Source organism: Sceloporus undulatus, chromosome 1 (genome assembly GCF_019175285.1).
Source record: "Sceloporus undulatus isolate JIND9_A2432 ecotype Alabama chromosome 1, SceUnd_v1.1, whole genome shotgun sequence".
NCBI lineage: Eukaryota > Metazoa > Chordata > Lepidosauria > Squamata > Phrynosomatidae > Sceloporus > Sceloporus undulatus.
Genome location: NC_056522.1, coordinates 197,076,245 through 197,093,558, shown reverse-complemented (window position 1 = coordinate 197,093,558; position 17,314 = coordinate 197,076,245). Strand labels below are relative to the sequence as shown.

Here is a 17,314-nt window from a genome sequence, read left to right as displayed (position 1 = left end):
CACTCTTTGGTGGTACATGCTAGCCTTGGGCTTTACAGGAATTGACATCAGCACAGATGCTACCATTTTTGTAGATCTCACAGAGGAAATCTATGTGTAGTTGAGATGTATTATCAGCTGCTCCTTTAAGGAATGAGCATATGTTGTTATTCATGAAAATGGCTCTGTCCACCTTGGGTTGCAGGATGACAGCTAAGGCTGATACTTTTGACAATGCTGGCATGGAATACACAAGGATAGCAACCACTTTGATTGGCTCAGGGTCTAAATCAGTGAGTCTAAATGTGGGTTCCTGGATGTTATTTGACTTCACCACTCAGAAACTCTGACAGTTTGCTATGCTGGCTGAAGCTTCTGGGAGCTGAGGACCAACAAGAGTGGGATACCCACATTAGTGTACCACTGGTCTAGCCAGTGGGCTGAAGGTAATCTCAATGTAACCATGTAGATTTCATGCAAATGAATATCATTTATTCATATGGTTACATAAACTTCTATTTGGGCTGTAAATTTACTACATTCTTGTTGGAGAATTAAATATCTCAGGCCTCTATAGGCCTTTATAGGTATGTTGGCCAAACTGATGACAGCTTTGGAACATTAGTATAGAGTAGTTAGTGTCAGTGCCAACTAGCTGATGATTTCATGGCTGTAAATCAAACATTAAAATGGCTCCTGTGTGAGTTTTTTTGTTTGTTTTTTTTTTATCTAAGAGGGTTGACATCCAGCATAATCAAAACATGCTTTGTTTTTTTCTGGGGTTATCTTCATGCTGAATATGGTTGGAAAAAGAATACATAATCATATTCATACATCTTTTTTGTTGTTTGTTGTTAACTGCCTTTGAGTGGATCTTGACCCATGGCAACCCTGTGGATGAGACATCTCCAAGACTCCCTGTCCTCCACTGCTTTGTTTTGTTGTACATTCAAACCTGTGATCTCCTTAATAGTATCTATCTAGATTGTGCCCTGCCTTCCTTTCTACTTCCTCCACCTTTCCTAGCATTTTATTGTGTTTTTCAGTGAGATGTGCCTTCTCATGATACGTCCAAAGTATGACAGCCTACGTTTTTGTCATCTTAGTTTCCAGGGAGGTTTCTGGTTTGATCTGCTCTAGGATCCATTTATTTGTCTTTTTCGCTGTCCACGGTATTCCCAGCACTCTTCTCTAGTCTTGAATGAATTCATTTTCTTCCTATCTTGTTTATTAACTCTCCAGCACTCATATCCATACATGGTACAGTCAGCTCTTCTTATACACTGATTTTTTATACACGGATTCAAGCATCCATGGTTTGAAAATGTTCAAAAAAATATAAATTTCAAATATCAAACCTTGATTTTTTTATAAGGGACACCATTTTATTATGTCATTATATTTAATGGGACCTGAGCATACACGGATTTTGTTATCCACGAGGGATCTTGGAACCAAACCCCAGCGTATAACAAGGATCCACTGTAATAGGGAATATAATGGCTTGTATGGTTCTAACTTTTGTGCTCAATTGTATATCTTCGTGTTTTGGGATCTTCCATTATATTATTTTGCAGGAGTATTTGGTCTGATCAGCCATTTCTGGTTTGAAGTCAATCCCTAGTTTCTGACCTAGTAATAATTAATATATCAGTAGTGTTTGTTTTAGCCAGTGTGGTGTAGTGGTTTGAGTGTGGACTATAACTCCAGGAAACAAGAGTGTAAATCCTTGTTTGGCTATAGTAACCCACTGAATAACCTTGGCCAAATCCCAAATTCTCATTGCTTCAGAGGAACACAATGGCAAACCCCTTCTGAACAAATCTTGCCAAGAAAACCCTATGATGACCCCATAAAGTCAAAACAATTTGAAAGCACTACCACCACAACAAAAGTGATTTTTAAATTGTTTACATGTTATTCTGTGTACTGTTCTGAAATGGTTCTTAGCAGGTGTGTGGAGAACATGGATTATTAAAGGTATTACTATAATCTGCATTTTGGATTTTGTTTTATGGCCAACATAGCTGTCCCTGCTTTTTTGTGGTGGAGGGATATTGAACATCCAAGGAACAGGGGAACTCAAATCTAGAGAGAGTAGACTCATTTTACACTTTGATTTGATTTTACAGCACAAAGCAAAGTGATCTAATTTGGCTTCTTTGGGATGGTCACTCAACTCTGCCCATATAGGGGGCCATGTCTTCATAAAAAACAGGGACAGATCCAGTTTTTGAAGAAACTTTATAGCTGCAAAATGTAGAAAGGAAATTTTATTGCTTTTATTTGCTTTTGTGACTTCACAGCCTGAGGTGTGACTTCACATCAGTCTGCACTGACTACCTCTTCAACATCTCAGACAAACCAGACACAGTCCTGTGGCTAACAATGTCACTCCTCTTGTGTGATTTCTTTTGGCTGTTGTTGCCTCATGCAGAAGCCTATTTACTTGGAAAGCTAGTGTGAAGATTTTTGTGCCTTCTGGTCAGCATAGCAAAGGTATCCCCAGCAGGTATTTTGGATTTGAGATTATCAGCTCTCCTACAGTGTACAGGGATTGATGTCTTTCTCCAATCAAAAACTGGGAGTTCAACCCGGGAGCCATCTTGATCTTTCTCATTCCATCCTCACAGTTGGTCAACCTTATTCCATGGTTCCCATAACAACAACATCCAAGTCAGACTCTTCTCACACCGATTACTACCTAACAGCTGAGAAAAACCAAGTGAGTATGGCACAAGACTTGAGGTGAAAGAGGAACCACATGGTTGCCATCTATGTGGCATGCATGGGCTGCTTGTTGGAAAGTGGTGCCTGGATGTGGGCGAGTCTTTCCGGTGGTCCCTTTGAGGTTTCACTTCCAAGATTTCTCTTCCAGTCTGTCTAGTATTGTTCCATATCGGTCCAAAAAACAAAACCAAACCCATACCATTTATTCTTTATACCAGAATGTTCTTCTTATTCATGGAATAATAGAGACTATGTTTAATAAAATTGAGTTAAAACTGGAATTTTATTTATTGGGGATGATTGGACAGGATGAAACCTTAAAACCAAAAGCCTTGTGAAGAATTTATTTGCACCAGGCTTTCAGTTTGCCACAAATGTTGGCTCTCTCTTTGGTGAGCATCTTTCAAAATGTTTTAAACCAGTGCTTGTGGTATTTGCCATTCTTCCTCCCAATTCACAACTGGATGCTTCAGACAAGATTTTAATTATGCAGTCACCCTGCCTCATTCACAGAATATCATGGTGAGCGACAGAAAAATTGTCATCCTTCCTCTTTCATAACGGTTTTTCGTATCACAAACTAGCAGCACAGTGTTTTCTGACTGGCAATGCTAGAAGTTGTGCATTTGGAACCACCTGCTATTTGTAAAAACCTGTTCTAAATACTGTTATTACATATTTTAATCTGATACAGTGAAATCCTAGACATGGCTATTCAGTAAGCCCCTTTAAATGCAATGGGACTGACTCCCACTGAAGTGAGTATAGAATTCAGCCTTAATCCCCAGTATATGGCTGAAGGATCCATGCAGAATACAGTGGGGTGATTCTCATATATGAGCAATTAGTTCATTAACAAAACTATTCAAAACCTGCTGACTTGTCCAAATATAAGCTTGCATTGTAGAGTGAAACATCTGCCTAACCATTCTCTAATGAATCAACATTCTCCATCAGTGTAATCTCAGTTCCCCAAGTGATCATACTCTCTCTGTTCTCAAAACTTGTGCTTGATTTCCATTCATTGTAATGGGTAAAGTTGCTGTTTATGTCACAGAATCATAGAATCATAGAGTTGGAAGAGACCACAAGGGCCATCCAGTCCAACCCCTGCCATGCAGGAATATCAAAGCATCCCTGACAGATGGCCATCCAGCCTCTGTTTGAAGACCTCCAGGGAAGGAGACTTTTAGCCAAGCTTGCTGAGAGTCTCTTGAAGTTTTGCTCAAGAGATTCTTCTTACTTGTTCATGAACCTTCAACTGGAAATAGTGCATACTGCATGTGGAAATGACCCTTCATTTTTCACTGAAAAGCAATAGGCACTTTTCTTTCTGCAAAAGAATGATGTCACAGGGCCACTTCACACATGCTGAACTGCACAGGCAAGCCTTCCCCAACTTGGTGTTCTCTAGATGATTTAAATCCCATCATCCTTAGTGGCTGTAGATGGTAGTGCTTGTAAAACAAACACATCTTGAGGGCACCAGTTTGGAAAAGGCAAGGTCATGCATTTATGCAGGAAACTGCATGCAGCACAGTTCATCTCTGATGATGTCAAGTTCACACTGTTGGCATATGAACACTGCAAAATAAATGTGTATCACACACATAGGTAATATGCAGTTTCCGACACTGCAACCAACATAAGAGCTTTCAGATTAACCATGTTGCTCCATAATTGCATAGCACATTGAGAAGCAAATATTCTTCCTTACCATGCAATCATAACGCCATTGTCAGTGCAGAGCCTTGGAGGTGGACATATCAAGGTGGCGTCAGTGGCATTTCCTACAATCTGTATTGCTTTGCGAATATACTGGTTACTTGCAACACCTCCTGAAGCCACCTGAAAACAGTGTCAAAAGTCAGAGGATCTCTTAATAATGTCAGTTGAAGAGCTTCCTCTTACTACTCACAATAAAGGTGGTGGTCATGGTGGTGGGGCATGATTACACAAGGAAAGAGGCAGGAATTATGCAGAGCTCCAGATGTTGCTGGTCTGCATTTCCCAGCAGTCCTATGCAGGACAGCCAGTGGTGAGGGATGCTGGCAGCTGCAGTCTAACAACATCTGGAGAGCTGCATTTTGTACACACCTATACAAGGATGATTTCAGAATCAGCTGGATTCTAATTGTGATACAAAGAAAAAGAGTAAAGCTACATCATACACATGTGTAACCCTTGGATACGTTTTGGTGCTGCAGAAGGGGTATCCTGTACCTCCTTGCTCAATGCCCCTTGCTCCCCAAAGCTGACCTGTTGCACATCTTGGGGAAAAAAGGAAAAAGGATCAGCTTCCACTGCTGGACAACAGCAAATATGGTATACGCTAGCAGAAACTTATGCTTTTCGAATGGGCTCAATGGATCTCAGTCAAAGTTACTTTTGTGTAATAATGTAAATGATGCTAAATCAGTACTCTGGCTTAGTACTGGACGTTTGGGGAAATTTTTATATTTTGCTTCCATCTGGGCTAATTTATCTAATCTCAAACTGCTATAATGTTCATTTTAAGGCAAAGGCATGAACTTTGTTATTCTAATCAAATTTGTTCCAACTTTCCAACCTTAAAATTTCAGACTTGCAATTAAGGCCAATCTGATCTTTCTTTTTCTACATCCATTAAGAATGGATTTGTCAGCCGTTTATCACTCTGCCAGTAGTCATATTTTGGCTGCTTCTCTAAATGTTGTTTTTGTTCAAATATACCAATAAAAATTGAAAAAACAGATTAAAACAACTCCCTTAAAATAGTTTTTACATTCTGACTTCTCTAGTAAATTGAGTTGTAGATACATCAGAAATGTTTTTGCTCTTGTTGAATGACTTAAAGTCATTTCCAATTTATGGTGACCCTATCACAGGGTTTTCTGGGGCAGAAAGGGTGTGTGACTCGCTTACAGTCAGCTAGTGGGGTTTCCATGGTTGAGGGGGGAATTGAACCTTGCTCTCCAGAATCGTAGTCCAAAGCTCAAACCACTACACCATTCTGGCTCTTGCATCAGAAATACCACATTTAAAATGAAGGCAGCACTACTTGGGTTGGATCCAAAATGAGGTGCCCCAAACTACACTGCACTAGTACAACCTGGAAAGGTTAGACAGGTTGTCCAAATAAGAGATAAGTATCCCTAGTTGGCAGTTATGTATTCAAGTCTTTTAGGCCAAGTCTCAAGTCTGGGAGCTAACTTTAACAGAAAAAAAAAGAAGTGGTGCATGTTTGTTGGAGGGGAACAGCAACATGCGTCAGTGTGTCATTTACTGCCAAGTTGAGTTACTGAAGCAACTTGAGTCTGATTCAATCAACTTGAGTCTACATCACTGCTAATTTGCAATCTTGACTTGTAAAAGAAGCAACAACTAGGAAAACCAGTATGGATGACATGCTACTCAAATCATTCCTGATTTGTTTTGTTGCACCAAAGAGAACAACCAAGAGGAAATGAATAGGATTTTCTAGAATCCTGGGTTATGACTCTGGCAGTGACAGCTAGGAGGATAAGTCACTGTCTCCAACAAGTGAAAGAAAAGTTGACCCAAAGAAGGGAAAGCAGGTTGTCCCCCTACACTTTGATATTATCCAAATGAGTGCACAGACTTGGATTCTCAGATTCAGTGCATTTTATTTCTCTCATATGAATTAGCAAAGTCTGGTACTATCTGTCTGCAACCCAATCAGCAATTTCTGAATCTGAAAGTACAAATAATTGGGGGGGGGCATGGCTTCAAATGACATAATTGTAACTGAAATAAATTAAGCCCAAGATCTTGCATCAGGAGACAAAGCTTGGATGACAGAGTTTTGTCATCATAGCTACCCCTCCCAATGTGACCCCTCTAAAACCACCTTAGAAGCCAGGCAACCACAAAACTGGGTCCTGTCAAAACTGTTTTCACAGAGCACCTCACTGCTGGGAAGGAAGCAGTACCAGTGCTTTGGAAATCCTTACGTTGGTGCAGCTGCCTGGCTTCTAAGGCAAGTGTTGGGGGGCATTCTTATTCGTTGTAGTGGTACAATGACCATAAATGCAGACTTCATGTATTTATGATCTGATAAGTATGGCTTGCAACATCATAAATATTCAACAGAATGCCAATCTAAATAGGCAGCACATGCACACACATACTAGGAAAATACATGTTTACCAAAGTTGCTTGCTTTTGTGGCAGGATACCCTTATTTCTGCAGAAGAGGAGGGCCCGGTGTGTTCGCTTAGCAATGTGAGCAGTCACTGCACACTGGACTGCGGCAGCAAGATCTGAGACACAGGACAGTAGCTGACCTTCCTGAAGGCCTGCAGAAATTATGATTAAGAGGGTTTTCCAAGCATACGTACCACAGATTACACACATTATTTGAACCAGAACTGTTCAGGATAATACCTTCTGTCTTTTCTTTCTGTTCAATCATTCTAGTGATTTGGCTCTGAAGTCCAGCAAAGGAGAAGTTACAATCAGAATGTCGCTCCATGGGGACTTTGAATTCATAATGTAGCCCATTTCCCTGTTTGGCCATCTTTTCCACTGCTTTCCCACCACTCAAACCAGAGCAATCCGGGTGCTTTTGTAAAGAAAGTCTTCTGGCTACCTTTTTTTTAAAAGGAAAGAAAACCAGAAATAAAATAAATGTTCTGTTTTTAAGCCAATCAAAGTGATAATTAGCAAAGGTACCTTAAAGAAATTCATACTATGGCAAAATAAGATTTTTTTTTAATAATAATCAAGAACTGTCCTACAGAAATCTCTTAATATAACTTTTTATTTGCTAGATGACATGACAGCCAGTGTGGTGTAGTGATTTGAGTGTTGGACTATGACTAGAGACCATGGTTTGAATCCAGTCAGCCATAGAACCTCACTGGGTCATCTTAAGCAAATCACGCTCTCATCGTCAGAGGAAGGCAAAGGCAAAACTGCCTCTGAACAAATCTTGACAAGAAAACCCCTTAGAGACACCATACATTGGAAGTGACTTGAAGGCCCACAACAACAGATGAGACATGTGTGACCTGGTGTGCAATCTTCTTTTCAATTGCTGGGAAAAAAAAGCTGTTTAGCCAACATAGCTGTTAACAGTGCATGGGACTGTTCTGGCTGATAGCCAATGATGAGGCATAATGAGAGTATCATTCATTAACTTATAGATGGCCAAAAGTTCTCTTATTTTTATGTTTGATTCAAGATAGAAATGCTGAAAAAACACAAGTCATTATTAGTAAAAGAATTATGAAAGTGGGGGTCCAGCTGTCTCTTCTGAGCTTCAGCTTGTCATCCAAGTTGCTGGCTTGAGGTGTGGAAGGCATAAGGCCTGGGCTGGAGAACAAAACTTGTCCTCACATTTTGCTTGCCCAGTAGCCTTGTTGATTAATACAATGGGGTTTTGGCACACTCTGTATTACAGAAACCACTGCTGAGTGTGGAATAACTAGAATCAATTCATTATTATGGCCCACCATGTAGCAGCAGGCATCAGGAAAGAGGAAAAGGATCCCTCTTCCACTTAGCTTTCCTCAGAGATATCTGGGACCTTGTGGGAGAAGGTTTGCTGAATCTCCAAGCTCTGACATGACAGTTATAATGTTCATCCCTTATCTGATTAACTTGGTAAAGCTACCATGTAGCTCAACAAAAATCTCATGTATCTGGAGAAAATAGTTTCACAAACATTTTCTAAAAGGAAAACTTTGATAGAGAGTACTCTAGTTGTAATTACGTAAAACCTTTCATGAAAGGAAAATTTTGATAGAGAGTACTCAAGTTATAATTAATACAGATTAGTATTCTGGAAATATTGGCCTATGTTAACAGAATTACCTTATCCAGCATGTCTCCTGGTGCAATGTCCAAAGTCTGTCCAAGGAGAAGAAAATCTGAAACTCCTTGTGCTACAGCCAATATACAATGACCACCAGAGAGCAAAAGTACTAGGAATGGAAACTCTACGTGGTTGGTCAGCCTAACAGTCAGCGCATGTGCCTCCATATGATGGATAGGGATGAAAGGCTTCTTGTATTTCTCCACCAGTTCTAGACTATAGTCCAACCCAACTCCAAGGCTTAAAGCAAGTCCTGGTTTTACAGTTGTTGCAACAGCTGAGAGCTCATCCATACAAAGTCCACTGATAGAGAGTGCTTGTTGTACTATCCTCTCAATGTTTTCTTGGTGAAGCTGTCGTGCTACTGGAGGAATAATTCCACCTGTCCTAATTAAAAAACAAACATGTACATAACATAAATTAAATAGTTGGCCCCACTAAAAAGGCAAATGTAGATGTTTATATTCTGGCTTGTCATTCCCTTTTTCTCTAACCTCTCTTACACATTGTTTGCAAAATCTACTAAGTCAGTGAGTCTCCTCCCCCATGATTTTGGGGTTTCCAAACAATTCTAGCAAGACATGCAAACAAAGATATATCTTTAGAAGGCAAAGTTGATTATGTATTTCTTATGCCTATCAGGTTGTTGTTTTTTTAAACAGCTTTTGATGCTATAAAAGCTGCTAACTGTGTACATAATGTTGTGACTGGGAACTAGTGGTTTACAATCTGAACTCTGCCCTTACCTGTTAAGGATACAGTGGTACTCGGGATACGAAATACCCAGGTTACGAAATTTTTCGGGATACGAAAAATCCCATTGGAAAACATTGTTCCGGGTTACGAATGTTTTTTCGGGTTACGAAAAAAAATCGGCGCTTTTTTACACGAGCGCGGCTTTCCCATTAGCGCTATGGCAATTCGGCTTACGAAGGCTTTTCGGGTTACGAAAGCGGCCGCGGAACGAATTAATTTCGTAACCCGAGCCCCACTGTATCTCAAAGAACAGTGCTGAGTGAATCTTCTTTATCACTTTAGACCATGCCTGTGGACACTTCAGTGTATAAATATGTACAGAAGAACATTGAGTGAAAAATATCTGTTGGAATGCTGAGGCACCCAACTCTTTTTTTCTTCTTCTGGAAAAGACCTTGCTTAGGTCTATAGCAAATGGCGAGTCTTAACTACAGGAAACCCATGGAATCATGGAATTTCACTTGACTTGCCATGCAGCAAATGATTCAGTGGGTCTACTCTGATTGGGACTAGCAATTGGATTTTGTTCTTAAGTGTTTACTTAGCCTAGTCATGGATGCAGGTAAGCTCTCTGGAAGTGAAGCATTTTTGTTGATTTTTCTGTTATAAAAAAGTGTCTCTGACTGGAGACCTTTTAAAAGGTTGAGCATAGAACCATAGAATCATAGAGTTGGAAGAGACATACACTTTAAGACTTTCTTTGAAGGTTTTATTGTTTATCTCACTGAAATATTGCACTGAAATATGCATACTGCTTATTTTATATGTTTTGCTTGCAAAGTGTTATGCCTACCTTGCATCCCATTTTTTAGGAAAGTAAAAAGAGTAAAATAAAATTAGTAACTTTTGAATGCAACTGAGTATTTTCATATTGTTAGACAATTTTGATATAAATCCCCACTTCTTTATCATTAATGGTGTGTGAAATGTGAGCCTAGTGCCATGTGTTCCCACTTATGGAATGACTTGTGTGCTACTTTCAGTGGCATGTTTTTGAACAGAACTTAGAAAAGTTAGTTTTTTGAATGACATCCCACAAAACTGCCCAGTTAACATAGCGCTTGACTCAGCATTGCTGCCAGGCCAGATTTTTAGCTGATTCTCCGATAGAAACCAGGGCCTTTATAAGTATTATCTATGATGATCATCTGGAGCAGGGGTAGGCAACCTGCGGCCCGCGGGCCGGATGCGGCCCGGCGAGGCCTTGGGATCGGCCCCAGCCCAGTCCTGTCGCAGATTGCCGCCGGGGCCTTTGGGGGGCAATTGTCTATAGAAGCCTCAGAAACATACATTTATATTAGCATTTTTTAAAAAAATCAGCAAATTTTTTCACGTGTCCTCCATTTTTTTAAAAAAAGTGTCTTCCATTTGAAAATTTTGTCCTACATTTGTCCTGGTTTATTTATATATTTAAGGGGTTTTTTTAAAAAAATTATTTAATTATTTATTTTTTGGCTTCGGCCCCCCAGTTGTCTGAGGGACAGCAACCCGGTCCCCGGCTCAAAAAGATTGCCTACCCCTGATCTGGAGGGTTGATTATCAAAAGGCACTTTACTGTGGCTACTCTTCCAGAGCTCAGAAGCTCCAAGTGATACAATATGAGACCATCCATCTTCTGGCAACAAATGTACTACCTATTTATTTATGTTCCACTTTTCTCCTAACATGGGATCCAAGGCAGTGTGCAACCTTTTGAAAAACACAATAAAACAAAAAAGCTCTTAATACAAAAGTTAAAACTCAATTAAACTAAACTTCTGTTTCAAAAACACACGTTAAAAATACAAGTTAATACAAGCAGTTTTAAAAACACATGTAAAACATGATAAAAATAGAAACAACACCCACAGTAAAAACTCTGCCTGCCACAACATATTACAACCCAAATGACTCCTTAAATAAAAAGGAATTTATCTGCCAGTTAAAAGACAGCAGGGACTTGTCAACCAGATCTCCCAGGCAAGAGAGTCCAGCAACCTGGGAGCAGCCACTGAGACTCTCATGTCCTCACCAGCTGTGCCTGGAGGTGGAAAGCCTTCCACCAAGATTTTAACCAGTCCGTTTGCCAACAAGCCTCGAAGATAATTCCCTGAAATGTTGTCTAAAAACCCGCCTGAATCACCCCAGATCACACGGAATATAAGACAATTCCAGAAAATTCCCATATAGTTTTAAATGGCAGATATTTTGCAAAATAAATTGTAACATAATGAATAAAAATAATGTTAACTATTTTAACTCTCAAAATCACCATTGAACAAACAAAGATCTTTAGCCTTTAGACTTTATTTGACGCTGAATGGGTTTCAGGAAGCTTGTGCCAAACAGAATTGTGTTCGGATGCAACCGCCATGCCGAAATCAATCCAGTTGACACCCTTTAATGCCATGCTCAGGCTAGGGAATCCTGGGAATTCTAGTTTCGGAGGACATTTAGACATTTAACCTTCTCTCTCAGCAAACTTTTTTTTTTTTTTTTTTTTCTTGTGTGACAACAACTACAATTTCCAGGATCCCTAGCACTGAGCCAGGAGAGTTAAAGTGGTCACCAAACTGGATTCTTTCGCAGTGTTTGGACCTTCGCTCCCCCTTATTAACAATGCTCAAGGTCCCAATCCATACGGAGAAATATCCAGTTTGAAAACACTTTACTGCCCGGCCCGCGCTAGAGAACCTGGGATTGTTAGTTTTTTGAGAAAGAGCTTGGTGCCCATGAACTACATTCCTCTGATCTGAGGAAATACGCTAGTCAGGAAAGTCTGCTTGCCAATTTTTTTTAGTGAGCTCAAAGGTGCTAAAGTCTTCTACTATCTTCATCACCATTATTTATTTTATTATTATTATTATTCTTATTTAAAAAGCAGCTGAGAAGTGGCTTAAACTGCAACACTGATTTTCCTGGACTATTTCTCTGGGCTGGGATCTGGAAGCGTGGAGGCATTCCCTGTAAACCAGGGAATCTGGGCTTGTAGTTTGTTTTGACTGTTGAGACTCTGCTTTTACGGCCCCCAGGGCTCCAGCATGGAATTTGGGCTTGGTTGGTTGTGTGCCCAGATCCCTATTGCAGGGAGCCTGCATTTGAAGCAGTGCCAAACTGTTTTTTCTGCAGTATGGTTGGCAATGGAAAAGGGAATGAAAAGAGAGCCACTAAAACAAATTCTGGGATAGGACGGGCGGGATGCCAACTTACAGTGCTGCTCTGCTATGGGCTATTTAATCACTAACACAACACTCAGGGACTTGCATTCAATCACACATACCAAATGGTCCTCACTAGTACAACAACAACCTGAGAGTAGCTTGGGGCACTCGCCAAGCTCAGGAATCGAATTCAAATGTCCTCTAGGCACACACAGAAGTCACAACATAAGCCAGATACCATGTCAGTATTTGCCTTTGTGTGCCTTAAACTTATGTCTTTACTTGAAAATCAGGCAATTGGGATTAGCCAGCCAATATCCCTCACTCCTGCCTCTCTCCAGCACTTTTGCCCTGGCCTGAGAATGCCTGGGGGAGGGGCATCACTGTCCTCTCTTGATTGGTGAATATTCTCACCTGGTTGGTTGGGCTTCTCCCTCCTGGCTTCTCAGAGGGAGTCTTAGAGAGAAAGAGATAGAGAGAGAGGTTTTTTTCTCCAGCCCAGGGTTGGTGCTTGCATCCTTCTCAGCTGAGCTGAAAGGGCAAAGTCGCCGAAAGCACTGAAAACGAGCCAGGCGCGAAATCACACGAAAAGCTTGAAAAGTCCCTTTTCGGTGAAGTCGCGAATATGGCAACACTGATTTTAACGCACAGGCAAGACTTATACCGAGGACCAACGCCACATTGTGGTAAAGGTGGCCAGAGACTGCTCAGACGTGATCAGGCTGGACCACAATAAACTGCATAGCCGCTCCAAAGCTGGTTGGCTGTGTTCCAAACTGGCGAGCCAGGAGCTGGATTACCGCTTCCTATCACGGTTGTGGAGCCGCATCCCGCCGCTTGGGGCGCCATCTGAATGTCACACCCCCAAAGCAGCTGGAAGCCACTTTATTTTGCCCATGTATTTCGGGCCAGAGAGAGGTTTTTCAAATAGCCTGCACCCAAGCCGTGTAGGGCTTTAAAGCACAGCACTTTGAATTCTGCCCTCAAAAGGATCAGCAGCTGGTAGAGCTATTTCAGTAGGGGGTTTATATGGTCCCTATAACTTGGCCAAGTTAGCAACCTGGCTACAGCATTTTGGACTCATTGATATGTTTCCAAAGGCAGCTCTATGTAGAGTACATTACAGCAATCCAAATGGGATGTAATCAAGGCATCTGTCACAGTAAAGACTTGATCTCTCAAGAAACTGATGCAGCTGGCACTTCAGTTTTAACTATTAACTTTCATGCCCAATTAAAGCTCCGATTTTAACCTGTAAAGCTGGAAACAGTCTTAGACTTCTATACATCAGTCAGAGAGAAGGGGTATAATATGACACATTTATTAGTAAAAATCAGAGGTCTCTTTTCAGCTTTCAGCTTCTGGTGTAGTAAAAGTATGCCAGAGAGCTTCTAAAAAAATAATAGGTCAGATATTGCTGAACTCTTTCTCAGTACAGGAAATCCAAAACTGAACTGTACAAACTTTCAGATGATACATTTTAAGACAGGTATTCTATATTGCTTTTTCAGGATTTTACAAGAATAGTATAGATTAGGCTATTAATTGATTTTTCTGACCCTGCTTTTATTGCTTTAAGTTGTTACCAAGTATTTTCTACTACAGGATTCTTTCTACAAATCTCTCATACAGTCAAAATAATTATAGGTAATTATTAATCAATAATTTGCAATGACATGGATTTCCTACCAGCACATTTATTTTATTTTAATGATTTTAAAAACTCTGATATAAATAATTGATAACATAGCTATTTATTTCACTTATATAACCCTGAAAAGAGCATCTTTGCCAACAGTAAAACTCACTTACTTCAAATGAACCTCATTTTGAGAATGTAGTGCTTCTCCTAAAATGTTGCCAGTTTCATCCACCACAGCAGCTCCTGTATCATCACAGCTAGTTTCTATTCCCAGAACTATTTTAATAGGAAACCTTTTCCCACAGTGAAGAGAGATTTTTCTCACATGATCTATCCAGCAACATTTAGGATACTCAATAGACATTATTCTTTTAAAGCTGTTTACTGTCAAAGATTTCTGTAGACAGGTATACCTAGAAAGGAACTGTGCAAAAACAAAGTTTAGAATTTTTCGTGGTTACCACCATGTCCAGCCTCTCTGCTTCCCCCTAAACAGAAAAATAGTTCTGACAAAACTGATCTCCTGTTGGCAAAAGAAAAGAGGATGCCTGGAATGGTGTGGAGCTACTATACAATGCAGCAGCAATTATGGAGCATAATGTGCACAGCTACACTGGAAGCATATAGATGAGGGCAGGCAACAACTATCTGCACAGGTGTAGACAATGTACACACAGGAATCCATGTATTTCTCTATCCCTCAGCAGGAGTTTCTTGCAGAAATCTCTCAGGTGATTTCTTATCACAATTGTTATGTCAGTGTGGTTGGAACCAATATATATGTGACATGTGGAGTAGCCTGTGAATTGGTAGTACTACCTTTCTCTAATAGGAGGCAGATAGGAAACTAAGACTAAAGGGCAGTGACTTGTTCCATGAATTCATGTCTGAATTGCTTTAAAACAAAACTCATCGTGGTTTACATCAGTGGTTCTGAAATGATGGGGTGAGACCCAAGAGGGGGGCATGTCACCTAGAGGCCCTGATTCCTCCTCCTCCTCTTCCCAAATCTTTTCTCTCCTGGAGGAAAAGAGAAGGACAAGGAGGGCACTTGGAGCAGCCACCTCTGCCTGAGGGGGGAGGAGAAGGACCAGGAGGAGAGTGGGGAAGCTTGCTGGATTATAGCCTCTTCCTTTTCCCACCACTTCTGCCATCATTGCTTCGGTTCTCAGGAAAAGATGCTGCTGCATGAATATACATGAATGTGTTACAAAAATATACATACTAATCAAACAAAATATTTTTATTCATTTACTACAATGAGTGAGGTGGAGGGGAGTGCAACATCTGCCATGTAAATGTAAAGGAGATTACAAGGGCAAAAAGGAAGAAAGAAGAGAGAGGAGGGAAAGGAAAGAAGGAAGGAGAACCAGTCCCATTGATCCCAATGGTGGTGTGGCTGTGTCAGGCGCCACCATTGGGGTCAATGGGATTTGAGCATAAAGCACCACCATTGGGGAACAGCGCAGACTTGCCATCTACGGATGGCAAGTCTACAGATACTGAGGTCCCACTGTATCCTTAATTTTATCCATACATTTGCTGCATCTGAAGTGAGATTTTGAAACAAACCCAATGCTAAGATTTTTAATCCTATCTTCCAGAATCAACGCCAGGATCCCAAATAAGAAAGACATCACTATAGCTAAACTTAATTTAATGACAATGGCCACATCCAACTGCTAAAGTAAATGAAATGAATAATTCAGATTTATGCAGGTGTTAATTTACCATTCACCATGGGTAGGTCTATTCTATTTAGAGCCTAAAAATTGGACTTAGGGCAATATCTTTTAGGCTTTCAAACCCAGAACAATTATTATCTATTTGTTGAGCAGGATAGATGTCATTCCTCAAAGCTGTTGGGATATTACAGTATCCCAGTTGGGATATTACAGAATATACAGTTACATATATTTGGCCACTGGGACAAATGCAGTCCTTTCTCATTACTGTTATGAGTACTGTGAGTAGTGTGACTGTATAAATACCATAGTCTCTTATTGGATACCATAACCAATGGAATGACATCATGTAATATCACATTTTTCTGATTTCTCTGTGTGGGTATGAAAGGTGGACAGTAAAGAAAGATGACAGGAGAAAATCAATGCATTTGAAATGTAGTGCTGGAAGAGAGACCTATGATTACCATGGACTGTCAAAAACATGAATGAATTGATCTTAGAGCAAATCAAGCCTGGGTTCTTCCTAAAAGCCAAGACAATGAAATTAAGACTGTTGTACTTTGAATGTATCATGAGATGGCAACACTTGCTAGAAAGATAATAATGCTTGGCAAAGTGGAACGTGGTAGGAAAAAAAGATTGATTTAAACAAGGAAGCCAAAGCCCTCAGTTTGCATGAGCAGGGCAGCTGATATCTGGGGTTCCTGGAGATCTCGCATTCACAGAGGCGGGTTCCACACCATTTAGTCCACGCGTCCTAGGGTTAGGAAGGGGCATGCTAGAGTTAGGAAGGTTCTCACCTTCCTAACCGCCCCTCTCCCTAGGACGCGCGGAGCGCATACTAAACGGCAGCGCCTGTCCACACAGGCGCTGCCATATTTATATCTTGGACGCACAGCGTCCAGATGTGGCGTGGCGGAAGTGACACCGCGAGTGCGCGCCTTGCGGAGCCACTTCCAGGGGGCCAAAAAGGAGCGCCATTTTGGCGCTCCTTTTTAGCTGCGCCGGGAAGCCTCGCGGTCTGGCCGCTGGGGTTTCTCAGTGTAGCTAATGGAGCCGGCGCCAGACCGCCCGCTTTTGGGCGGTCTGTAACACGCCAGAGTCAGTATAAATAGAAGTGGATGTGGAAAAAAACAATAAACATCATAAAACTGGGACTTCTCAATGCCTTCTCACCCATCCTCTAGAACATTCTCTGCCACATGACCTAAAAGCTGAAAACTGTTCAGATATGGGCATTAGATGAAAATATACTGGTTGATGCAGTCAGCCAGTGCTAATGGCTGATGATAATGACTGCTGTTTTGTGCAGCTGCTTAAGTATTTTGAGTATTTTGCAAAGATGTATTACTTGAAAATCGTTCTGAAATTGTTTTATAATTGTAAAGTATTATTAGATTAATTAATTTATATCTGTTATATTGTAGTGACAAGCAATACAACAATACAATTGAAAATAATGTTACAATTTTCTTGTTCAATATGGGATTTTAATATCCTAGCTAACTATATGCTTCCTGCTGCACCCAGGATCATCATCAGCATGAGATCAATAAACTAA

At 40.6% G+C, this 17,314-nt stretch overlaps 1 protein-coding gene across 1 annotated transcript; it reads right to left on the bottom strand.

The window, feature by feature from the left end:
- Nucleotides 1-1,485: 1,485 nt before the first annotated feature.
- OSGEPL1 (O-sialoglycoprotein endopeptidase like 1) lies at nt 1,486-16,581 on the bottom strand. Its single transcript, XM_042445662.1, has 6 exons — nt 14,236-16,581; nt 8,527-8,914; nt 7,096-7,300; nt 6,859-7,007; nt 4,427-4,557; nt 1,486-2,690 (listed from the first exon to the last, which is right to left on the bottom strand). Exons 1-6 carry the CDS (start codon nt 14,427-14,429, stop codon nt 2,684-2,686), a joined length of 1,074 nt encoding a protein of 357 aa, XP_042301596.1. The 5' UTR covers nt 14,430-16,581; the 3' UTR covers nt 1,486-2,683.
- Nucleotides 16,582-17,314: the final 733 nt, after the last annotated feature.

Excerpts from the sequence above, each read along its gene's own strand:
- OSGEPL1 (XM_042445662.1), bottom strand. The coding sequence starts at position 14,429 with ATGTCTATTGAGTATCCTAAATGTTGCTGGATAGATCATGTGAGAAAA. Across the intron at positions 7,301-8,526 it reads CAGGAGACATGCTGGATAAG|GTAGCCAGAAGACTTTCTTT; the intron begins GTAATTCTGTTA and ends TTTAAAAAAAAG. Across the intron at positions 7,008-7,095 it reads ACAGAAAGAAAAGACAGAAG|GCCTTCAGGAAGGTCAGCTA; the intron begins GTATTATCCTGA and ends TAATTTCTGCAG.